Source organism: Mus caroli, unplaced genomic scaffold (assembly GCF_978045245.1).
Source record: "Mus caroli unplaced genomic scaffold, Mus_caroli_1 scaffold_17, whole genome shotgun sequence".
NCBI classification, from domain to species: domain Eukaryota; kingdom Metazoa; phylum Chordata; class Mammalia; order Rodentia; family Muridae; genus Mus; species Mus caroli.
In genome coordinates this window covers 55,918,592-55,945,602 of record NW_028227272.1, presented here as the reverse complement: position 1 = coordinate 55,945,602, position 27,011 = coordinate 55,918,592, and the positions used below count along the sequence as shown (strand labels likewise).

Sequence of the window (27,011 nt, the reverse complement as noted above, 5' to 3'; positions counted from 1 at the left end):
AATTATACATATAATGTATGCCTCATGTATGTATGTCTCGTACTTATGTCTCATGTATGTATGTATGTATGTATGTATGTATGTCTCATGTATATATGTCTCATGTATGTATGTATGTATGTCTCATGAATGTATATCTCATGTTTGGGATTGCTCAGTTTTCAGATGCCATAGAAGAGGGCAACAATCCTCTGGAGATAGAATCAGAAGCAACTGTGAGCCATCTGGCAAGGATTCTGGAACCAAAGTGAGATACTGTAGAAGAACCACACGGACTTTTAGCCACTAAGCCATCAGGCCAAGCCCTTACCTGGTTTCCTCTTGATAGTCTTCCCAGGAATGTATCTGGGGGAATCTGTATAGATGCTTTTATTTTTAAGAAGTATAAATTGCTATCATATTATAACTATGTATGTTGTGTTATTGGGCATATAATTAGCTTTCCTCTTTGATCAAGTCAAAAAGCCTTGTAAATATATTAACAATGACTTCTATTACTGAACCAGGTTTGCCTGATTTCTGTCATAACAACTCAATCTTAAATAAACCAACTATAGTATTGCATATTATTTATAATACAATCTTACTCACTTTAAATTACTCCTCTTGAGGAATATGATTTCACTGCTGCCTGATTTTTCTGCATTATATTTTGTAGTGCACTTGTCCCACTTATCTAGAGTTCTCTTTTCACCTCCAGGTTTGTGCAGCCTATCTGGCCAGTCAACCTATCATTAGTACATCTAGGAAACCAAAGGGCTCATTCATCTTCCACTCCCCCTTCTGTTGTATTTCTATGTAGATCTTCTGTGTTTTTCTTTTGACCATTTTATATTTCATCATTTCTTTTTCTTTTTTGAGATCTTTATATAATTATGTTCTCCCCTTCCCTTTCTTCCTTCCAAGCTCTCTCATAAAACCATTCCTTGTTCTTTTTATATTTGTGGCTCCTTTTCCATTAATTGTTACTACTACTACTACTACTACTACTACTACTACTACTACTACTACCACTACGCTCACACACACACACACACACACACACACACACATCTAAGTACAAATTGCTCAGTCCATACCATGTTACTTGCACATAAATTTTCAGAGCTGACCATCTGGTACTAGATAACTAATTGCTGGGCTCTTCCCTATAAATCTATTTCTCACATTCTCATCACTCTTCAGTTGCTTTTCATCCTTTGTGTAGGTTGAGGATGCCTAGACTTTCCTTCATTCATTTTAACTTCATTATTATTAATGACATTAGGCTGTGAAGGAAACAAATTAATAGTGTAGAGTTTGGTGTACACTTCACCAAAGTTCCCTAAAGTGAGTATGCTATCATAGCATTCTTATTAATAAGATATTTACATTAATACAATACAATAGTAATTTATACAGCTGTAGTATTTGCTTTTGATTTTTTTGTTTGTTTGTTTGGTTGGTTGGTTGATTGGTTGGTTTGGTTTGGTTTTTGATACAAGGATTCTCTGTGTAGCTCTGGCTGTTCTGGAACTCACTTTGTAGACCAGGCTGGCTTCAAACTCAGAAATCCGCCTGCCTCTGCCTCCCAAGTGCTGGGATTAAAGGTGTGAGCCACCATGCCTGGCTTTGCTTTTGATTTTATACTTATTTTATTAATGTCTTATTTTCCCCATAATCCAGTTTAGGATGTCAACTTGTCTTTAGCTGTCAACTCTGTTTACTTTCCTATAAAATGTGACAGTCTTAGACTATCATGACCACACTTGAAAATTCTGCTCTCATATTTTATACCATTCTAATTTTGTCCTCTGTCACATTTTTTCTATAATTGGAGTTATATTATGGAGAAGAATATCACAGAATTTATATCTGTTTATTCCCTCAAGGGGGTTTTGCACTAACATTACTTATTTCTGCTGTTAATCGCTTAGCTTGTTTGACTAAAATAAGGTATGCTTGGTTTGAGAAATGAAAAGTTATCTATCTCCTTCCCATACAATTTATTTGTAAAACAAAAAGATTTAAAAGAAATTTAAAGAGACTTATTCTACATGATTTATTCTACAGAGGGAGAAGGATTATAAATAAGGAAATATTTTAATATCAAGTCAGTAAGAAAGAAAACTGCCTGAGAGAATGAAAATGCCGTGTGAGACACACTCAGCACAGTCTGGCATGTCTGTGGAGGTGGGGGAAATCATGTGTGATACTGCAGGGACTGAGAAAAATGGATTTTTGGAGAAAGTCATATTAGAACAAATACAAACATCAGACAGAATTGTAACAGAAATGAAGATTCTAACATTGGTATCAAAGACCATACTAAGAAGGGCACCTCCACTCCCTCATTCAACCATTTACCCTCAGGTGGGTCTTAAGCAAAGGGGAAAGGAAAGTCTCAGAAACAAACTGCAGCCTATAAAATAATATATGGGAGACAGGCAATTTTATTCTGCAGCAAGAAGGCATTGAAGACGGAATTTTCTAACTTGCTAACTTGCTCACTGGTGCTATAGTGGATTTTTACTGACAAATTTCAGTGGTCTAATGCTTCTTAATATCAACCCATGGGACCAGACACAGAATCATTGTTAAGTCAGGAATCCAATGGAAACTTGGATGCATAATATGATCACAGGTCTATGCAGTAGGAAATGGGATTCTGATAGAGAGGAAAGTGGAGGATGTTTCTATTTGGGAAGGATGGCTCAACTTTGAGATTAATGAACTCAACTATATGGGGTAAGTAGAGGGACCTAAGATAGAGACCAGGATGGCTAGGCAACCTGGACCATTCAGTTCCTGTGACCTGCATCATCAATGAAGAATGCTTTTAAAACCCATCACAGAGCCCCAGAGATGTTGGGTAAGAAGGCATCCCAACAAGTGTGTGCAGGCCAGCTGTCACTGGTATGAGGGGTTATCAAAGAGGTTCTTCTTGTCTTCGCTGGCAGGCATAGATTTGAGGTTACTTCTATCCTCACTGCATTACCAGGCTCATATTTGAAAATACAAGTTCATCCTTATTGTAGAACTAGGATCTTGAGGTGAAATATCAAAGTATCTCCTACTCCATATCTTTATAAAGAAGAAGGTATTGGTCACTGTTTTTAATTTTTTTAATTTTATTGTGTATTTATTTTTAGCTTTCCCTTGTTGTTACTTTGATATCTTCATCCTATAATCTTTCCTATCCTTACCTTTCTTTATCCCCCCTTTTTATATTTGTGTCATATTATTCATTTTTAACTTTATTGTTATCCTCTCTTATCTATGTTCTTTCTATTTTCATCCTTTCTGAGTGTACAGTTTCTGTTTTCAACTACTTCTTAGGCATATTTGAATACATGTCTTTGTTCTATGTTGTTACTGGTATCTATTTTCTCCTTTCTGAGTGTAAGTGAGGACTTCTGCAGAGAAAAGACTGCTTGTTAAAAATGACCACCATGAGGCCCTGGGGTGGCAGAATAATGATATCCAAACTCCTGCCCTGCCCCTGTGGCAGGCACCATTAAGATGAGTGAATATGTTGAGGGAGAGATGGGAAGGACAGAGTACATGCTGGAGAGATGCAGGAGAAAGTGAAGCCTGGGAGGTTTGTGTACTTGGAGAAAGGTAGAAAGGAGAAGCAGCAGTTGGATACAAGGAGCCTGAACAACCAACCACCTGAAGCCACAGTGATGTCCAGGCCTGGTGTTCCAACAAGAGCCATGTCTGGGTAATCATCTTACCAGGGTCTGTACTGTACCCTGTGGCCCATGTTGCCACCAAAGGCCATCTAGATGTCAGTGGTCTGAGCTGCTGCCTGAGAGCAAGTTGATGAGCAGAGGTTGCACTGATGCTCAGGTCCAACCTGACTGGAGTAGCCTGAATCTGAGGTCATGGTAACATCCAGGCCTATGCTGCTACCAGAGGCCATGTTTGGGTCTGTGGTGCCATCACACCCAGTGTCTGTGTTGTCGTCTGAGTTCCATGTTGTCACCAAAGGCCATGCAGATGTTACTGTTCTGGGCTGCCATCTGAGGCTATGTTCATGTCCAAACACTGTGCTGAGCTAGCCTAGACCCTTGTTTGCTGGCCCCAAAGGGGTGAGTGGAGGAGAGTGGGACCCACCCCTCCCCAGCTGTGATACTCAGGTGAGCTAGCCAGGGAAATCAGTGTCCCACACTACATATAGGCCCTACAGCAAAGCTGTGGTGAGAGACAAGGGAGAGCTGGCCCCACCCTGTGCCTGTGCAAAGCAGAGAGCTGGCTGTAGTGGTGAGGGTGTAGGAGATCTGCTGAGTTGACCAACTCAGTTTTCATTTAGAATTGAGTTGACCCAGTCCAACACCCACCCTTTTATGGATTGTTGGAGTGCATGAAGGTGCCAGTATTACAGATCCAAAGGCAGAGAATCTCCATGACATATGGAAACAACAGGGTATGAGAGACATCCTCATGAGAATCCGGTATTGATGGTTTAATAATAGCCAGATACCTCAAACCAAACCAATGACTCATTGCAATGATCATTTGCAAGTAATGCTGTTTGGGAAAAGGGAATTCTGTATGGCACACCACCACAGCTTACACAGAAAAGTTTATTTTCCTTTTGTGGGAAAGGTTGCAAGGGGCAAAGATGGATTTGAAAGGATGGGGAGATGAGTGGGATAGTGATGCATAATGTGAAATTCACAAAGACTAAATAAAAAATGAAAAAAAAAAAAAAAAACAAGACAACAGAAAGAGAATAACCCGTTAAGACCAGACTGTAGGCAAATATATAGGACATTTTCTTAATTCATGATTAATGGACAAGAGCCCAGTCCATAGTGGGTGGCAACATTCCTAGACTGGATTCTATAAGAAAAAAAGGATGAGCATATCAGAGGAAACAATCCTGTAAGCTGCACTCCTCCATGGCCTCTGCATCAACTCCTTCCTCCAGGTTTATGCCCCGACTTCCTTCAGTGATAAACTACTATGTGGAAGTAGAAAACAAATAGGCCCTTTCTATGCAACATGCTTTTTGTCAGGGTTTCCTCACAATAGTAATCCTAATTAGGACAAGTTGTTTGTGTACCCCTCTTCATAATGGTACTATTCAAAGAAGTCAATTTAGACCTAAATGTCCAGTATTAAATGAATGTATAAAAGAATGTAGTCTGTCCATTAAATGGAATTTTATTCTGCACTTTGAATAGAAAAAAATTAAGGGTGTAGTATCATACACTTTTAATCCCATCACTCAAAAGAAGTGGGAGGATCTCTGAGGGTTTGAGGCTCATCCTCTCTGTAAACACTTCCAGACTAGCCAGGGATATATAGTTCAACTCAAACATAGATGAGCTCTGAAGTATGGTGACTTATGTTGGGTTTAAAAACAAACAAACATAGTATAATTTCATTTATAATGGACTCTTGAGTAGTCAGATTCATCAATAGAATGTATAATGATAGCTGCTTGGGAATATGACAGAATGGAGAATTAGGATTTAATGGACATACAATTTATGTTGGGAAAGATTTTTAAAAGCTTCTCGAAGTAAATGGTTGTGGTGTCTACACAAGGACAGTAACTGTGAATGTACTTATGACCATTGAATTCTGTATTTGAAATGGTTATAGTGATACATCTGATAGTATTTGTGTGTATGCTTTGCCAAAATAAAACAAGTGTGCATTGTTTTTAAAAAATCATGCAAAAATTGGTAGTGATGCATTTCAGAAGATGTGACAGTCACATGAAATATGAAAAGGCAGGGCAACATCAAGACTTAGAGGGACAATACACCATATTAAAAGTTGGAAATTTTGAAGATTAAAACAAAAAATGGAACGAAAAAAACTTGATGAAATAAAAGTTCAGTGGAAATTGCCAGGCCACATCCAGGACCTGAATTTGCACCTTAGTAACCAAGTAAAAAGATTGGTGCAGCCATGCCTGTAGTTCTAGCACCAAGGAGGTAAGGAGGTGGAGACATTAGAATTGCTAGGGGTTTCTGGCCAGATTTAGGAAGAGACTTTCTTTGACAGGAATAAGGCAAGTGTCTCCACAACTTCTGCATGTGGATTCATTCACACACATTATACCCATTCACTAAATACTACATATTAGATGCCATTTTATAGTTCAATACAAGTGTACATTATTCAAGGTTTGTCAGGCTATACACATTTACCTTGTAAATTTTTTTTATCACTTCTGTGTTGTAAAAACCTATAAAATCCTTTATTTCAGATTTGGATCACTACAAGATGTGACTACAAGCTGTGTTTACCTTCCTGAATGATCTCCTTACTGCTCTGTAGCTCACTACACAATTCACCTTCCACTGTCTCACATATACTGTCCCAGGCTTGGGTAACAAGGAATTTACTCTCTAATGTCATCTGCTTCATTAGATTCCAGACCTGAGATCATACAGAACTCATGTTTCTGTGCCTGTCGTACCTCACTCATCATAGTGGATATTTCTATTTGTCAATAAACTTAAATAGCACTCATGCTAGTGCCACAACAAGAACAGAGGCTGTCCCTGAATCTGTTTTCTGAATTCCTGTGAATCTATTTCCCCAAAATGGCCCACTTTGTCTGGCCTCAGTAGGAAAGGATGTGCCTAATCCTGCAGAGACTTGATGTGCAAAGGTAGAGGGTTATTAAAGGGGTGATACCACCCTCAAAGGAGAAGGGGAGGGAGGAATGCAGGAAGGATCCATGTGAGGGGGTTCTAGGATTAGGGCTGAAGTTGGGATATAAAGTGAATAAATATATTTAATAAAAAATAAAAAATAGTCATCAAATTCCTAAAGTATCTGAAATTATGATAGGATTATCACGTGAAAAGTAAAAAAGAAAATTAGTATAAGATGAAATGTGGCTTGTCCAGGAAAAATAACTGGATAAATATACAATCTAAGACCATATGAAGCTCAAGAAGAAGAAAGACCAAAATGTGGATGCTTCAGTCCTTCTTAGAAGAGGGAACAAAATATTCACATGGGGTAGAGAGCAAGAGGGACTTGGGGGGAAGAGAGGAGAAGGGAGAAAAGGGGGAGGCAGGACCAGGTATGGAAGGAGACAGGGACGATATACAGAGGGTCAAGAATTTGAACAGTGGTGTGTAGCAATAGGGGATGGTGAACTGGGGGTAGCCACCAGCAAGTTCCAGATGCCAGGAAAGCAAGAGGCTCCCAGAACCGAACCCAACAGGGATGACAGTAGCTGAAATTCCCAACAAAGGGGAGTGAGAAACTGTAGAGACCATATCAAGAGGTTAGGCAATGCCCCCATTTGGGAGATGGGACCACCCATTCATCTCCAAATTTTTAACCCAAAATGGCTACTGTCTAAAGGAAATACAGGGACAAAGTATGAATGAGAGACTGTAGGACACACCTGGGGATCCATCCCATACACAGACACCAAACCTAGACACTAATGTGGATGACAAGAAATGCTTGCTGACAGAAGCCTGTTATAGCTGTTTCCTGAGCACCTCTGCCAGAGTCTAACAAATACTGAGGCAGATTCTCAAAGCCAATAGTTGCAGTGAGCATAGGAACCCAATGGAGGAATTGGAGAAAGGACTGAAGGAGCTGAAGGGGTTTGGGATGACATAGGAAGAAAAACAATATCAACCAACAGAACCCCCCAGAGCTCCCAGGCACTAAACTACAAACCAAGTAGTACACATGAAGGGACCCATGGCTTCAGCCACATATGTAGCAGAAGATTGCATTGTCTGGCATCAATAGGAGAAGCTCTTGGTCCTGTAAAGGCTTGATGCCCAATGCAGAAGAATGCCAGGGCGATGAAGAGGGAGTGGATGGGTGGGAGGGGGAGCACTCTCATAGAAGCAGGGGGAGGGGAGTGGGATAGGGGGGTTCCAGAGGGGAACTGAAAAAGAGGATAACATTTGAAATTTAAATATATAAAATATCCAATAAAATATCTTTATATCATGAAGACTTTAATCACTTTGAATTAGAAAATTATTAATATACATAAAGACTTAATATGAAGATTAAAAGTATGTAGATGTCATTTAAGATCAAATATTCTCATTTGAAGTCTAATAGAAGAAAGAGAAACAGTGTATATACCCCTGTTGATGGATACTTAAGAATGAAGGATAAGGCTAGAGCAACTGGGGGAGCCATCTTGGTTCCCGGATCCCTCTGAGACTAGTCTGCCCAGGTGAGAGTGAGGACTACAGAAGACAACAGCTTCTGGGCCAGACAGAAGTGACTGGGGCAGACCCTGTTTTGGACTCCAGACATCCAGGCACCTTCCCTGCCAGAGAAGTGTCTGCCCCACCCAGGAGGGGCTTGCCAGAACACCTAGGGGAGCCATCTCTGGTTCAGGATCTCTTAGAGACTATTCTGTGTAGGTGAGAGTGCTAACTACAGAAGCTACACAACTTCTGGGACAGGCCCTGTTTCAGGCCTTCATCTTCTGCCAGTAGGCAGGTCCGAAGGCCAGTTATCTATGCACCTTCCCTGCAAGAGGAAAGCTTGCCTGCAGAGAGTGATCTGACCACTGAAACTCAGGAGAGAGCTAGTCGCCCAGGTCTGTTGATAGAGGCTAACAGAATCACGGAAGGAACAAGCTCTAACCAGAGACAACTATAACAACTAACTCCAGAGATTACCAGATGGCAAAAGACAAACGTATGAATCTTACTAACAGAAAGCAAGACCACTCACCATCAACAGAACCCAGCATTCCCACCTCAGCCAATCCTGGGCACCCCAACACACGTGAAAAGCTAGACCCAGATTTAAAAGCATATCTCATGATGATGGTAGAGGACATCAAGAAGGACTTTAATAACTCACTTTAAGAAATACAGGAGAACTCGGTTAAAGAGTTACAAGTCCTTAAAGAAAAACAGGAAAGCTCAACCAAACAGGTAGAAGTCCTTAAGAAAATCAGGAAAACACAACTAAACAGGTGATGGAATCGAACAAAACCATACAAGACCTAAAAAAAAAGAAGTAGACACAATAAAGAAAACCCAAAGTGAGGCAACACTGGAGATAGAAACCCTAGGAAAGAAATCTGGAAACATAGATGTGAATATCAGCAACAGAATACAAGAGATGGAAGAGAGAATCTCAGGTGAAGAAGATTCCATAGAATGTTCCATAATACTGGTATAGCGAAAGACAAGTACACCTATGGAATAGAATTAAGGACCCAGAAATGAACCCACACACCTACGGTCACTTGAACTTTGACAAGGGAGCTAAAATCATCCAGTGGAAAAAAAAGAGACAACATTTTCAACAAACGGTGCTGGCACAACTGGTGGTTATCATGTAGAAGAATTCGAATTGATCCATTCCTATCTCCTTGTACTAAGGTCAAATCTAAGTGAATCAAGGAACTCCACATAAAACCAGAGACAGTGAAACTTATAGAGGAGAAAATGGGGAAAAGCCTAAAAGATATGGGCACAGGGGGAAAATTCCTGAATAGAACTGCAATGGCTTGTGCTGTAAGATCGAGAATCAACAAATGTGACCTCATAAAATTGCAAAGCTTCTGTAAAGCAAAACACACCTTCAATAAGACAAAAAGGCCAACAACTGATTGGGGAAGGATCTTTACCTATCCTAAATCAGATAGGGGACTAATATCCAACATATATAAAGAACTCAAGAAGGTGGACTCCAGAAAATCAAATAACCCCATTAAAAAATGGGGCTCAGAGCTAAACAAAGAATTATCATCTGAGCAATACCAAATGGCTGAGAAGCCCCTGAAAAAATGCTCAGCATCCTTAATCATCAAGGAAATGCAAATCAAAACAACCCTGAGATTCCACCTCACACCAGTCAGAATAGTTAAGATCAAAAATTCAGGTGACAGCAGATGCTGGCGAGGATGTGGAGAAAGAGGAACACTCCTCCATTGTTGGTGGGATTGCAAGCTTGTACAACCACTCTGGAAATCAGTCTGTTGGTTCCTCAGAAAATTGGAAATGGTACTACTGGAGGATCCTGCAATACCTCTCCTGGGCATATATCCAGAAGATGTTCCAACTGGTAAGGAGGACACATGCTCCACTATGTTCTTAGCAGCCTTATTTATAATAGCCAGAAGCTGGAAAGAACCCAGATGGCCCTCAACAGAGGAATGGATACAGAAAATGTGGTACATATACTCAATGGAGTACTACTCAGCTATTAAAAAGAATGAATTTATGAAATTCCTAGGCAAATGGATGGACCTGGAGGGCATCATCCTGAGTGAGGTAACCCAATCACAAAAAAACTTACATGATATGTACTCACTGATAAATGGATATTAGCCTAGAAACTTAGAATACCCAAGAAACAAGATACAATTTGCAAAGCACATGAAACTCAAGAAGAACGAAGACCAAAGTGTGGACACTTTGCCCCTTCTTAGAATTTGGAACAAAACACCCATGGAAGGAATTACAGAAACAAAGTTCGGAGCTGAGACGAAAGGATGGACCATCTAGAGACTCCCATACCCGGGGATCTATCCCATAATCAGCCTCCAAACGCTGACACCATTGCATACACTAGCAAGATTTTGCTGAAAGGACCCAGATATAGCTGTTTCTTGTGAGGCTATGGCAGGGCTTAGCAAACACAGAAGTGGATGCTCACAGTCAGCATTGGATGGAACACAGATCCCCCAATTGAGGAGCTAGAGAAAGTACCCAAGGAGCTAAAGGGGTCTGTAACCCTACAAGTGGAACAACAATATGAACTAACCAGTACCCCCGGAGCTCATGTCTCTAGCTGCATATGTATCAGAAGATGGCCTAGTTGACCATCATTGGGAAAAGAGGCCCCTTGGTCATGCAAATTTTATATGCCTCAGTACAGGGGAGCACCAGGGCCAAGAAGTGGGAGTGGGTGGGTAAGGGCATGGAGAGGGGAGGGTATGGGGGATTTTGGGGATTTCATTGGAAATGTAAATGAAGAAAATACCTAATTTAAAATAAGAATGAAGGATAAAAGACAAAGTCATGGTTTCTTGCTTGCCCATGGGATGGATCCCAATTTGGCCAGTCACTGGTTGGCCATTTCCTTCAGTCTCTACTAGTTTGTTGTCCCCATATTTCCTTTAGACAGGAACAATTCCATGTCCAAAATTTTGAAGGTGGGCTGGTGACTCTATCCCTCCACTTGGGCACTGTCTATGTACTAGAGGTGTACTCAACAGGTTCCATCTCCCCACTGTTGGACATGTCAGCTGAAGTCATCCCCTTTGACTCCTGGGAGCCTGTCACATCACAGGTCTCTGGGAATATCTAGAGGTTCCCCCTCCCCACCCCAATGACCTGCAGCTACATAATTCTAGTCATTCTCCAGGCCCTCTGGTCTTCTCTCCTATATCCCCCAACCACAAACACTACCTGGTCCTATCCCCTTTTCCATTCACTCTCTCCTCTCTCACCCAGGTTACTATCTCCATCTACTTCCCATGCTTATTTTATTCCCCCTTCTAAGACAGATTGAGCTGGCACTAAACCCTGGCACTATTACTGGTGGTATGCTATGCTTGCAAACAAGAGCCTAGCATGACTGTTCTCTGAGACGCTCTAGCAACAGCTGACTCAGACAGATGTAGATACTTACGGACAACCATTGTACTGAGGTGAGCGTTCCTATGGAGGGTTAGGGAAGTGATTGAAGGAGATGAAAGAAATGCAAACCCCATAGGAAGACCAACAGTGTCAACTAACCCAGGATCTCCCATGGACTAATCCACCAACCAAAGAGCATACATGGGCTGGTCTGTTGCCCTTGGCTCATATGCAGCCAAGGGCTGCCTTGTTTGGCTTCAGTGGGAGAGGATGCACCTAATCATGTAGAGACATGATGCCCCAGGAAAGGGGGATGGCCAGTGGGGGAAGCACCCTCTCAGAGGCAAAGGGGAGGGAGGATGGGTTAAGAATTCTGGGAGGGGAGACCAGGAGGGAGCAACATTTGGAATGTAAATGAATAAAATAATTTAAAATAAAATAAATTAAGATAATGAGCGTGAAGACTAAAAATAGTGTCATGGAGAATAAATAGGTTCTAAAACCATTTCTTGTACACAAAAATCATATCTATCTATAGTAGGAAAAGAATGAAAGAGGGAAGTACAATAAATGTGTAATCATGGTGTTCCTTACATTAACAATGGTAATACGTTCATGGATTCCATTTATTTCCAATCTCTTGGAGATGGACACAGAAACACAACCTTGAACATGGCAACTTAAAATTCTGTTTATTTCTCAACAATATGAACTAACCAGTACCCCCAGAGCTTGTGTCTCTAGCTGCATATGTAGCAGAAGATAGCCTAGTCAGCCATCACTGGGAAGAGAGGCCCATTGGTATTGCAAACTTTATATGCCCATGTACAGGGGAATGCCTGGGCCAAGAAGTGGGAATGGGTGGGTAGGGGAGCAGGGCGGGGGAAGGGTATAGGGCACTTTCGGGATAGCATCTGAAATGTAAATAAAGAAAATATCTAATAAAAAAATTTCTGTTTATTTCTCAACAAATAAATGACACCAAAGAACATAATGTCAACGTTATTTCCAAAAATAAACCTAGAGGATGTGGTCAGGTGTGCTGTATGTAGTGAAGAAAAACCATGTGATTCCAGTTGATGGCACCTGGTTTTGTTGTCTTATCCAGAAATCCAAATTTCTTTTCTTGTTTGTTACAAGATGATCCATATTGTTTCTCTACCCATTATCCTTTCCATATGAGCAAGCTGGACGAGGCCCAATTAATCAAATACAGTAGGAATAAAGATGATGTCAAAGCCAACTTTCTTGACGGGCATTGATTTAACCTCAAAGTCTCATTTCTCTTACTTCTAATAAAGGTGTTTGTTTATTTTAATCAATGTTTTGGGAACCAGCCTCTCAGATTAAAGTCTCTGCAGAAATACCTACTGCCAATGCCAAGGAACTCCCTTTAGAATCATTGTTTTGTTTTGGTTAACCTTTGCCCTGAAGATAACATAATAATTATCACTTCCTATGAGCCATGTGTCCTAGATGTTCATAAATTAGTCCCCAATGGCTTAAGGCCTTTGTAAAGATCACATGACTCTGTTCAGTCATATAATGTGATGGTTATTGAACTTATAGTATGTGGATGGATTTCAAATTCATTCCTATATACGAAGAAGCAAATCTAAAATAAGTGTGTAATTTTACATTTTGTCTACTTATGTTTGGTTTGTTTCTGAACTGAAGACACACTGAAAGAGCAGATGCAGCAGTAAATGGCTTGTTCTATCCATTCTGATGGCATAGGCACCACAGTTTTGTAAGCAAATGCACAGGTAAGCTATCAACAACTCTGAAAAAATAACTCTAGGGTGGAGAGTAAAAATCTTTTTCAGATTTGGTTTACTAATTATGTTTGGCACTAGAAAGGAGTTTTCACATAGAGAAATGAATTTCACATAGTATGTTCTAATACAATATTTTAAAGATAAAATGACATTGGCTCAAATTAAATATGAACATGCCTATTTGATTTGCCAGTATATGTTGATCAAATCAATGTTTTGTATTGCTAAAAAGGTTTTTTAATAACAATATATGAAAATTAATGTAGATACTTAAATTATAAACAGCAATTTATCTTATTAGTTTAATTATAAAACATTAGTAACACAACACCAGAAACCTTTCTATATTATAGGAGTGAATAACAAAACAGTGTGTTAAGTTCAGTCTAGAAAATAAAAACCAAGGAAACAATAATTACAGTGAAATTTTGAAAGCCAGACTGTTTAAAAACTATTGTAGCCTATTCTTTAAAAAATTATCCATTTAAACTCTATTAAAGCCAGAGAGTTCTAGCAATTCCTAGAAGAAAAATGATCATAACTGTAAAAATGCATGCTGTTTCTGGATTTAAATATTTCAGTATTGTACAGGCCTAAAATCTCATAAGTTGGAGTGGCCATTGAATTCTAATATATAAGTTAGGAAGAAAAGAATTTAAAGTTTAAATAATCATATAAATGTAAAACCTTTATTGAACTCAATATAGGAAAACACTGATTCACCGTGACAATATTTTATAGTTCACAGCAGATATTTAACATATACATTTCAGTGTGTTCACTGTGTGCAGATACTTCGCTACCAAGACACATGATGAAAAACACATCCAGAACACTGACAACCAGGCAGAAAATATTAGGAAACATGGATGAGTAAGACTAGAATTAATTCTATGGAAATCTGTCAGACAAGGTAGAGTAAGATCAAAATACGCTAAAAATCAATAAAGAAATCATTTTAAAAGAAAATGATCATAGTATATAATCTTTTCCAATCTTTTGTGGGTTGGGTAACCTTGGCTGTCCTAGAACTTGCTCTATTAACCAGCATGGCCTCAAACTGTGAGACCTACCAACTCTGCTTCTCAAGTCCTGGTATTAAAGGCATGTTTCACCATGGAAGCTACAATTTTATCCAATCTTAAAAATTAATTTAACCTTCATTTAAAACAACCCACAGTAATATTAGCTGGAAAATGTAATAAGGACAAAAAAATTTTCAAACTCATTCTAATTCTATCAAGTTTTAAAGATTAACCATTAAATATTTGTAGAGCAATTTATTTTTAAACATTTTAATGACCACAGAATATAATATTTTTGAAAAGTCAGTTACTGTCAAAACAGAGATTCAATATTGAAGAATAAAAAATCACATATGTTGACCATAAATTTGTATAGAGCAATTCAAATATCCATGTAAAGTATCTAAGTGTTAGCTCAACAGACATCTCAAGACAATACCCATATGTGCAATCTATGTGTGGATTTCTCTCATATTACAAAACATACCATGACATATTTCAGGGAAGAGCTAAGGTAAATTAAACAGGGCCATACCTGTTCCTGCAGCTAGAGCTAGAGAATAAGACATGCTCTGTCTGCAATATCACATTTCCTAAGTTTTTTTTTTTTTTTTTTGTTAAGCAGAAAAATGAGAATAGAGAAGACAAATCACTCTTGGACCACACAATTCATCCTGGTGGGATTCTCAGATCACCCAGACTTAAAGACACCTCTATTCCTGCTGTTCTCTGTCATCTATCTGGTCACCATGGTGGGGAATCTTGGGCTGGTGGCCTTGATCTACATGGAGCCTCGTCTCCATACACCCATGTACATCTTTCTGGGCAACCTGGCTCTGATGGACTCCTGCTGCTCCTGTGCCATCACTCCCAAGATGCTAGAGAGCTTCTTTTCTGTGGACAGAAGGATTTCTCTCTATGAATGCATGGCACAGTTCTATTTTCTCTGTCTTGCTGAAACTGCAGACTGCTTTCTTCTTGCAGCGATGGCCTATGACCGCTATGTGGCCATATGCAACCCACTGCAGTACCACACCATGATGTCCATAAAGCTCTCCATTCAGATGAGTATAGGCACATTCATAGCCAGTAACCTGATTTCCATTCTTCATGTAGGGTGTCTCTTAAGGTTAACTTTCTGTAAATCAAATCGCATTGATCATTTCTTCTGTGATATTCTTCCCCTATATAGACTCTCCTGTACAGACCCATTTATCAATGAATTAATGATATATATTTTTTCAATGCCAATTCAATTTCTTACCATTACCACTGTCTTGGTCTCTTACTTCTGCATTCTTCTCACTATTTTCAAGATGAAATCCAAGGATGGGAGAGGAAAAGCATTTTCTACCTGTGCATCCCACTTTTTTTCTGTGTCAATATTCTATGCCTGTCTTCTCATGTATATTAGACCATTTGATGACAGTAATAAAGACATACCACTGGCCATATTTTATACAATAATAATTCCTTTGTTAAACCCGTTTATTTACAGCCTGAGAAATACTGAGGTAGTAAATGCTGTTAAGAAAGTTATAAAGATGTATACCATTTTTAAAAGATCTTCAGCTTCTGCAGCTCACTAATTTCAGTTCATTAGAATGATTTTACTAGTATTAAATAAAGAAAATAAACATGCAATTTATATAAAGTATTAGTCTTGCATCATTATACTGTATTTATTGAACAGTATGCTAAGGTAATTCCAAAATAATTTGTTAATTATTCATCAGAATTTTATAACTCAAATAAGTCTGTAATTTTAATAACTGTTATATCTACTTTCATTACCCTCACTGGATTTTCCAATAGTATAGCTTCAGTAAATAAATATCACATTACAACTAAATGTTTAAATGTTTAAGCACATGCTTTGATTAAGATTGTCTGGTTAATTGAACAACTATGCATGATTTTTTTCAATATTCAAAACTTTTAAATTTCCAGGTAAAAGCTGGGTGTGTAGCATTCAGAAATTCTTCCTCTTCCTTCTCTTCCTCTTCCTCTTCCTCTTCCTCTTCTTCTTCCCTTCTTTCTGTCATTATTTTCGTTCTCTTTAAACAATTTAGAGCTTTACTTCCTTAACAAGGTACACTCTGGGGCTTCAAAAGAAATACATCTAATACAGAAAAACTGTTATATAATTATAACTACTAGTTTTAGAAAATTTTGGTTTATGTATCTTATTAATATTTTAAGTATTATTTAATAATAAAATTATTAATACTTCAAAAATCAATACCATAAAGTCATAACTTTAGCATACTTTCTCAGATTAAGTAAGTTTTTAATGATTATTATTTGATTAGGATAAACTCTGTGTGGAAACTTTGTTCCTGAGAGTGTGCAGTTACTGAGTGAGGTTACTCAGTACTTTCCAATTCATTCCTTGCCCTAGATATAGGGAATCATGTCTAATGTACAAATCCTCAAAAAAGAACTAGAGATTTTTCCAAAGTGGTCTTATAAGCTTCTTGTCTACATTTCTCTCTTTATACTGAAAAATAAAACAAACCATGAACAGAAGTCTACACATTGTTATCTCCTTTCTTATCAAATGATCATGTGACTACAGACCTCCATCTTCTTTTAGACATGGAAGTATCCAACCACTTTCTGATTGTATTTGAGTCCTGCTTCAAAACAAGAAACCCATACCAGTTTGGTACCACTGTTGGACCAAGAACCAGTAGATGCATAAGGTCATGGGATCTAAGGAAGAACTGACTACTATTATTCTATTAACTGGATGTAGTGTAAATTAAGCCCTAATGACTTATTATTGGTCCATAGATCAATGCACCTCTCAAATCTAATAAACAAGCTTCTATTAACAGTAGATCGTTATTAACAGAGACACATAAACAGCCAAAGTACAAAGAATAAGAATTTATAGAATGCTTAGCCCTAAACATCTATACTGTACACTCTCCTTTCAAGGCTCAGTGATTGTTATAAAAGGAGAAGTAGAAAGACATCCTTGGTCATCAGGGAAATGCAGATCAAAGCAACCTTGAAATTCCACTTTATACCAGTCAGAATTTCTGGGAAGGATGTAGAGAGAGGAGAGCATGTCTGCATTGCTGGTGGGATTGTACAACCACTCTGGAAATCAATCGGGCAGCTTCTTTGAAATTTGGGTATAGTTTTATCTTAAGACCCAAGCTACACCATTCTTGGGCATATACCCAAAAGATACCCCACCATCCTACAAGCATACATGGTCCACTATGTTCATAGCAGCCTTATGTTTAATAGCCAGAAACTGGAGGCAACTCAAATGTCCCTCAACCAAAGAATGGATACAGAAAATGTGGTTTGCCAATTTAAAACAAGGGCATCGTGAATTTTTAGGCCAATAGATGGAACTAGAAAATATTATCTTGAGTGAGGCAACTCAGACCCAAAAGGGTATGTCCTCACTGATAAGTGGATACTACCCAAAAATATAGAATGCACATGATACACTACACAGACCCAATGAAATTAAACAAGAAGAAAAGCCCAAGTGAAAAGCTTCAGTCTCACTTAGGAAGGGGAACAAAATAGTTATGAGAGGAAGAGGAAGGGATGGAGGTAGGAGAGGGGAGAGGGAAGGAAATAGGGAGTCTGCATCATGTATGGGGAGAGATGTGGAGAGAAGCCCAGAAGACCAGGAGAATGAATGGAAACATGCTGAGGCTGGGGTAGGGGCAGAGGCTTGGACGAATATCTAGGAAGTCCCAGAGGCCTGGGATGGGAGAAGTTCCCAGGGTTCAATGCAGGTGACCTTAGCCAAAACAAACAAACAAACAAACAAACAAAACAAAACAAAACAAAACAAAACAAAACAGTTGATATATAGAACCTGAATAGACCACCTCCAGTAACCAGAGAGGACACAGGACACTTGATGGGGTGATAGAACACCAGTCTGCCTACAAAATGTTCAACACAAAGTTGCTCATGTCTAAAAGAAATGCAGAGACAAAAATGGAGTACAATCTAAAGGAAGGCTAACCACTGACAGGCCCAACTTGGGGTCCATCCAACAGGCAGGAACCAATCTCTGACACTATTGCTGATGCTATGTTGTGCTTGCAGACAGGAGCCTAGCATGGCTGCCCTCTGAGAGGCTCTAGCCAGCAGCTGACTGAGACAGAGGTCTATAGCTAAACATTCGACGGAGGTCAGAGCCCCTATAGATGAATAAGGTAAAGTACTGAAGGAACTGAAGGGGAAGGCAACCCCACAGAAAGACCAACAATGTCAACTAACCTGGAACCCTGGGAGCTTGGAGAGACTAAGCCCCCAACCAAAGCATACACTGGCTGGCCTGAGACCCTTGCCATATATGTAGCAGAGGGTTGCTTTGTCTGGCATCAGTGGGAGAGAATTCACCTAATTCTGTAGAGATCTGACTCCCCAGAGTGGGGAGATACAGAGGAGCCACCCTCTCAGAGGCTAAGAGAATTCAGAATATTATAATAGGCTCCTTTTTATTGGATAGTTTCCTTTTTACATTTCAAATGTTTTCCTCTTTCCAGGTCTCCCATTCAGAAACCCCCAATCCTATCCCCCTACCTCTGCCTCTATGAGGGTGCTCCCCAACCCACCTACTCACTCCCATCTTCCCACCCTGGCATTCCCCTACACTGGGGCATCGAATACCCACAGGCCCAAGGGTCTCCCTCCAACTTATGTCCAACAGTGCCATCCTCTGCCACATATGTGGCCAGAGCCAGGGGTTCCTCCATGTGTAGTCTTTGGTTGGTGGTCAAATTCCCAGGAGCTCCGGGACTCTGGCCAGTTCACACTGTTGTCCCCCCACCCCATGGGGCTGCAGACCCCCTCAGCTCCTTCAGTACCTTCTGCAACTTTTCCCTCTGGACCCCCCTGGGCTCAGTCCAATGGTTGACTCAAAGCATCCACCTCTGTATTTGTCAGGCTCTGGCAGAGACTCTTAGGAGACAGCTGTATCAGGCTCCACTCAGCAAGCACTTCCCGGCACCCACAATAAAATCTGGGTGTGGTACCTGTATATGGGATGAATCCCCAGGTGGGGCACTCTCTGGATGACCTTTCCTTCAGTCTCTGCTTATCAAGGATTTAAGACATATTATAGAAATATAGTCCCATGGAAGGAGTTACAGAGACAAAGTTTGGAGTTGTGACGAAAGGATGGACCATCTAGAGACTGCCATATCCAGGGATCCACCCCATAATCAGCTTCCAAACGCTGACACCATTGCATACACTAGCAAGATTTTGCTGAAAGGACCCAGATAGAGCTGTCTCTTTGAGACTATGCCAGGGCTTAGCAAACACAGAAGTGGATGCTCACAGTCAGCTATTGGATGGATCACAGGGCCCCCAATGGAGGAGCTAGAGAAAGTACCCAAGGAGCTAAAGGGATCAGCAACCCTATAGGTGGAACAACATTATGAACTAACCAGTACCCTGGAGATCTTGACTCTAGCAGCATATTTATCAAAAGATGACCTAGTCGGCCATCACTGGAAAGAGAGGCCCATTAGACTTGCAAGCTTTATATGCCCCAGTACAGGGGAACGCCAGGGCCAAAAAGTGGGGGTGGGTGGGTGGGAGGGTATGGGGGACTTTTGGGATAGCATTGGAAATGTAAATGAGGAAAACACCTAATTAAAAAAAAAGAAATATGGTAATAAAGAGTGTGGAACTGACACAAAACAAGACATGCACCAATAGAAGAAAATAGAAATATGAGCATTCATGGCCACAGTCTTCTGATATTTGAAAAAAAAGATACAAAAGCATACTCTGTACAAGAGATAGAATCTTCAAGGCCAATGGATGCTGAGAAAACAATGTTCACAACAAAAGAGCCGAACTGCATCTATATACATCATCCTGCACCTAGATTCAAATGAATCAAAGATCTCAATTAGAAGCCCAAAACACTAAAACCACAGAAAGAAGACATATGCAATACCCTACAAGATTTAGGTGTAGGAAAAGACATTGAAACAAGACTCACTCCATTTACAAAGGAATTATGACCAACAACCTACAACTGGGACTCAGGAAGCTAAAAGTTTCAATTAAGAAACAAGTAAGTAAAGAAGAAACCCACAGAATAGAAGCTGAGTATACATCTGGCAGGGCACTAATGCCCAGAATACACAAATAACTCAAAGTCCAGAGTCAAGGGAATACAGAATTACAGGGCACAGTGGTCTGATCAGGGAAGTAGAAGAAGGAGGCTCTTTAGGGATGGAATACAGGAGAAGGCAGGAGGGTAAAATAACAGTAAAATTGTCTGAGAAGGCCAGACAGTGGTGGCACATGCCTTTAATCCCAGCACTTGGGAAGCAGAGGCAGGCAGATTTCTGAGTTCGAGGCCAGCCTGGTCTACAAAGTGAGTTCCAGGACAGCCAGCGTTATACAGAGAAACTTTGTCTCCAAAAACCAAAATTAAAAAAAAAAAAAGAGCAAGCAATCATACTATTAATTAATTTAAAAAACTATAATATATGGAAATTATGTGTATAAATATACATACATTGTTTTATTGGATTTTCCACACCTGTGCTGTCAGTGATCCCTTCTCAAGACAATGATCACTTAATAAAAACCTCTGTGCCAGACATTACATGATTAGTTGTTGGTCACGGCTGTCTAATAATATACTCAAAACATATAACTGTTGCTATTGCCCCCAGAGGTAAAAGATCAGTCCCTATTATTGAAGAAAACATGAACTTTAGAAATAGGCCACAGAGGCCCCTGACCTGACATGGAACTGGCCTGAATGCTGCATCCCTGAGGACTAGATTCCATGGTAACAGAAGACACCATGTAAGCTTCTAAAGGAAATAGGATACCAACCCAGGTATGGTGTCTATGAATCACAACAACCAACATGGAACAATAACCTTAAGTGTAGTAGTGGCATGTATCAGAGGATCGGGGAGTCGGCTGTTATTGCATTTGCCTAATGCAAGTATGTGTTACATAAATCATTCTGAAAATGTGTATTTTTCCATTCTGACATATTTTGTTGTCTATAGATGGCAACACATTTCTTGGGTACATCAGTTTTCTGATGCCAAAGCATATGTTCTGTCAATGTTTCTCACAGAAGGCTTATGGGCAATGAATTCTTGAGAATTCTTTCATGTACTTATTCTTTCATTTTTAACAGTCTTATGGAGGTATAACTCATGTGATATTCAGCCTTTTAAACTGCATAATTCCCAAGACAAGTTTGGTACAATTTGCTACAATTACCAACATTAAAATATATTGTATTTCATTATATCTGATATATGTGTGTTCATCTATATCACCTTTGAAAGAAATTTTATGAACAAGTTTGTATAATGACGCATTTTCTACAATTATTTTAACTCTTATTTCTTCTTGGTTCAATTATTTCTTTTCGAAAAAAATGATTGAATAAAATGTGAGCTTTAAAAGTGTTGCCCTCTTTAAAAAAACAAAAAACAAAAAACAAAGAAATACTTCAAAAAGTATTCACTATCCTTAGTAATTAGGGAAATAAAAACTAAACCAACTGAGATTTCATCCTACCCCAGTCAGAACAGCAAAGACCAACTAAACAATTGACAACACATTCTGCAGCTGGTGTTGGAGAAAAGAGAACCCTCATTCACTGCTGATGGGAATACAAATTGGTGTAGTCACTCAGAAATCAATGCAGAGACTCCTCAAAAAAGTAAAAGTAAATCTACTGTATGACCCAGCTATAAAATTCATTGACATGTATTCAAAGGGACATATATCATCCTACAGAAAAGATAATTGCTCAGCTGCGTTCACTGTTCTTTCCATAGTAGCCATCAAATGAGATTGACCTAAATGTGCTTCAACAGAGGAGTGGAAAAGGAAAAGTCATAAATTTACTCAATGAAATACCATTAAGAAATAAATAAAAAGGAAATCATGGAATATGCAGGCAAATGGACAGATGTAAAAAGAAAATTTTATCAAGTGAGAGGTACCCTAGCCCCAAAGAGATAAAACTGAATATTCTTTCTCATTGACAGTGCCTAGCTCCAAATCCTGTTTCAGAGGAATAACCACAGAAACAAGGTGAAGCCAGGAACTTATAAAGGAAACATAGGCAGAGACTGCTTGAGAGGAGACTATCAAGACACAGGTGTTATAAACAATGGGAAACAGTAAAATAAGGAGAGGCTCCAATCGTAGGAGAGAAGAGGGAGGACAACACATTAGTAAAAGGTAAGATGAGGGACAAATATCACCAATATTGTTTGACAAAGCTTCAAGGAGTCATATTACTAAGTACTTTACACAAAATTATAGATATATGGAAATAATAATAAATACCTTCCACATAACATGGACTATAATGTTACATATAATATATATTAAACATATGTATAACATATATATGTATGTATACACACACACATATGTATATATATATCACAATGCTCGCCACAATAACCACAGATTAACAAAACCCCCAATAGTATAAAAGAGGAATCTCTGTTCATATATTGGTCAGTATAGAACGTGACTCCCAAAATAATACAGGCTATTGCTGTCACCTGTGGTTGCCTCCCAGAGACTGAAGATAGATAAACTACTTCTAATGACACTGTACACTTGGGACAAAGGTCTTAGATGACACAAGCTGAATCTAATCTAAAAGTCTCCTTCCTGATGACTAGCTTCCATAGTTCCAAAACTACCACTCAAGCTGCCAAGTGAGGGAAGAACTTGAAAGTCTTTCTCAGCTGCAAAACTTATGAACCACAATAATGACCAGCATGGCCAGATATCTCTAAAAGTGAAATAAGTGATACTCACGTGTTGGTGGTAGCCAATGGTTGTCTAGTTGAACTTAAGGCTCATTCAGCAGGATGGAAGTTATGCCTAGTCATATGTCAGAACCAGTGAACCCATAAACCATGCAAAACAAATGTACTACTACCACTTTGCTAGATCAGCGTGATTCTTTAACATAATCTAAACCTTTTCCTTATGCCCACAGATCAATGTAGCTACCACCCTCACCAAAGAAACTTCTTTATGGCAAATGTAGACAATCACACAAAACCACAACTGGCAAAAATGAAAAGATCAACAGATCATGGGAATCCTAATTTATTATGTGACATCATGGCCACGTTCCCTGAGTTGCACAGGAGCATTAAGAGTGACAAAATACAGATAGGCTGTGAACTATCTGGGATTCAACAATTAAAAAAAAATGGATCGGGTCTGAAAAGTAATTGGCTACTGATACAAATTCTTAACAAGAAAATGTGATTTTTTTAAGGTCTTTTAGTGAATGTTTAATACTATATATTGTCCAGCATTTCTCACAGTGTTGGAAATAAGATATCAAAGGAATGCCTTCTTTCTAGCAAGCATTATCAATGAAGAGAAGGAAAGTGTAAAGGTGAAGAATGGGAAGTGACAAAATACATTTTAGTGATAAGTGATTAATAAATGGAATGAGGAAGAAATAAAGCAACAAACAGGAAAAACTTAGCTAGTATGAGCAGAATAGACAGAAGCTTGTCGATAATTTACATAAAATGCATATGTAGGAATAGATACATGGCTCACTTGTTAACTCCTTCAGAGGACTTCAATCCCAGCTTCCACACTGAGCAGCACACAACTGCCTATAATTCCAGTTCCAGGGCATGTGACACATCTGTCCTCTGCAGGCACTGAAACTCACAGGCACATAACCACACACAGATACACATATGCATAAATTATTTTATGCAATATATAAAAATTTTTATGATAACATCAAATTCTCACTGTTATAGGACAAAAAAAAATACAATCAACTCACATAGTAAAATTCATAAAAATAGGTGAACCTACTACACCTTTTATTTTCCTCTCCAAATAAGAATTACAATGGAGACCTGAGAAATGGTTCAATAGATAAGACTAATTGCTCTTGTTCTTCCAGATGACTTGGGTTAGATACCCAGCATATACATGATGGTTCACAGCAGCCTGTAATTCCAATACTTGGGGTCTGATATCCTGGCCTCTGTGCATATTAGAATTCACATGGTTCATATTCATACACACAGGCAAAACACCCACACACATAAAATAATAAATTTTGTTTAAAAGGCAACTGGGGGAAAAATAATTTGGCATATATTCTTATGCTTTCCTGAATAAAATCCCATATAGACTAAGAAATTAGTTATCATGGGCACAGAGACTTTTAGAAATGCCTATATAAGAGAAAGTAAAACTGATTGAAAAAGGAAATATTTTAAGTAGAAGATCATGGAGAGGAGATGTGTAAATGAACAGATCAAGGGATAGATTTTTACATTATACACACGTTTACACATGAACAGTGATGAAGAGCCATGTAAGAAGTCTGACAAGCACAAATGATTAAAATGATCTCGGAGCACACGTTCTGATTGTTCAAAGCTCGTGGTTCCACAGAACATTGCCAGGTACACTTCAGTGGTTTATACAGCTTAGGGGTTAATATCTCAAGCACTCTAGTGTCGGTGCAGGGAAATTCCTTTGGGACTTGATGGAAGACTTTTTAACTTTGTAGTGTAATGGGCATAATTACTAACATGGACTTCTAGGTCACCCCAGGGATTTTAATGCTGATGCAAAAATGTTAGAGAGTGATACACATATATTCATAAGTTCTGACACTTGTACCATAAAGCAAAGAATATACTGAGAAAAATACTCTCAGTAAAATCAGGTAAGAGGTATAAGGGGTATTCTATCTTATTTCTACTTTTAAAATTTGCTGCTAAATATATTACTTACCATTTCTATTCTTTCTACATTTCACCCCATTTTTGCTCTTCTGGAGAAGGGAAAGGTGCATGAAAATAGAGGGAGGTGTAACACAATAATTAATATGACTTTCTGAAAGGATGAGATTTTAGAATATATGTAAGATCACAAAGTACTCTGCTAAGTAAAGCAAAAACTACATTAAAATTTATTTCTATCTTACCTAACTTTATACATTGCACTTATTTATTAGAATAAAGAAATTTCCACCATCTTCATTGGATGTTATGATTATGGAAATGTACACATGTTAAGACCATCAAATTAACACGAGTGGCTTTGGTAGTTTGTCCTAATATGCTACTGATAAGGGGAAACAGACAAGAATTTCAATACTTTTTGAAAGTTTAAAAGGTTTTCTGACTAAACATGAGAAACAAGTTTAAGAAGCAAAATTATTTATTAGATTTTATCTATTATAGTATAATGTGGACAATCACAATATTCTAAGGAAGCATTAGAATAAATAAAGATTCTTATTTCATAAGGGAAGATTTTGAAGAACTTCCTTTTAGATTCTTTTTTTTATTAAATTAACTTCTTTCTTTAAATTTTTCCCCCATACAATATATTTGGCAATATTTTCCCCTCCCTCAGGTCTTCCCCAGTTCCTTGATTGTAAGAGACAAATGTCATAGACGACTTAAAGAAAACTGCATCATCGAGACTCTTCTTCAAGGTAATAATGCTATGAGCAAAGGAAAGCTATCACTTGCATTCATTATTAGAATATAGAAAATATGACCACTTGGTCAAGGTCACTGACAGGAGCTGGGGTTGAGATAATTTCTTCTCTTACATCATCACCTTCAGAATTCTGTAGCAATATGCCTCAGAATGCTTTAAGTATAGATAAAATTATTGAGACATATGAAGAAAAATGAAAAAGGACAAGTTATGGAATTATGCAGAAGAAATTGTGTATCTTGTTGCTTGATAATAATGTGCCCCATTATTCAAAATATGACACTGGTTTGGTCTAGGAAATTGAGTTAAAATTTGGTTAAAAAGTTTCACATATAAAATGATCTCATAGTTTTTAAATGTCTTTAATCTGGGAGAGATATGAAAATGATTTTGTCATATTTGTAAGACAACTGATTTTAAAATATTGGGAGGATGTAAGAGTAATGGAGAGAAAATAAAGCACCAAACCAAATCTGAGTAACATAAAATTTTTGTCTATTTATTTTTCCAGAAAGGTATTGAGAAAAATATTCTCAGTAAAATCAGGTAAGAGGTGTAAGGGATATTCTATCTTATTTCTACTTTTAACATTTGCTGCTAAATATATTACTTACTATTTCTATTTTTTCTACATTTCACCCCATTTTTGCTCTTCTGGATAACGGAAAGGTGTATGAAGATAGAGGACAGTATAACACAATAATTAATATGACTTTCTGAAAGGATGAGATTTTAGAATATACATAAGATCACAAAATACTCTGCTAAGTAAAGCAAAAAATTACATTAAAATTTATTTCTATCTTACCTAACTTTATACATTGTACTTAGTTATTAGAATAAAGAAATTTTTACCATCTTCATTGGATGTTATGATTATGGAAATGTACACAGTTAAGACCATCAAATTAGTACAGTTGGCCTTTTTTCAATTTACTTATCTATACCCTGGAAGTATCAAGTAGTCCAAAGGATTTTGACAGTCAAAGATGGTAATGATTTAAGAAAAAAAATAACCCTGCAAAATAAAAGAGATTCATTGCAAAGACAGTGGGTGATGTTTGAAAAAGGAATTCTCTGGTATAGAAAGCAAAGTGGGAAATGGTCAGACCACAGTTTCCATCTGACATTCTGATACCTTGTCAACAGAGGAGCTGAAG

General features: G+C 38.4%; 1 protein-coding gene across 1 annotated transcript; it reads left to right on the top strand.

Moving 5' to 3' along the window:
• Window positions 1-14,972: 14,972 nt before the first annotated feature.
• LOC110311835 (olfactory receptor 5K16-like) lies at window positions 14,973-15,932 on the top strand. Its single transcript, XM_021185391.1, has one exon. It carries the CDS (start codon window positions 14,973-14,975, stop codon window positions 15,930-15,932), a length of 960 nt encoding a protein of 319 aa, XP_021041050.1.
• The last annotated feature ends 11,079 nt before the right edge of the window (window positions 15,933-27,011 follow it).

What these genes read in the sequence shown, in the direction of transcription:
- LOC110311835 (XM_021185391.1), top strand. Translation starts at nt 14,973, where the DNA reads ATGAGAATAGAGAAGACAAATCACTCTTGGACCACACAATTCATCCTG.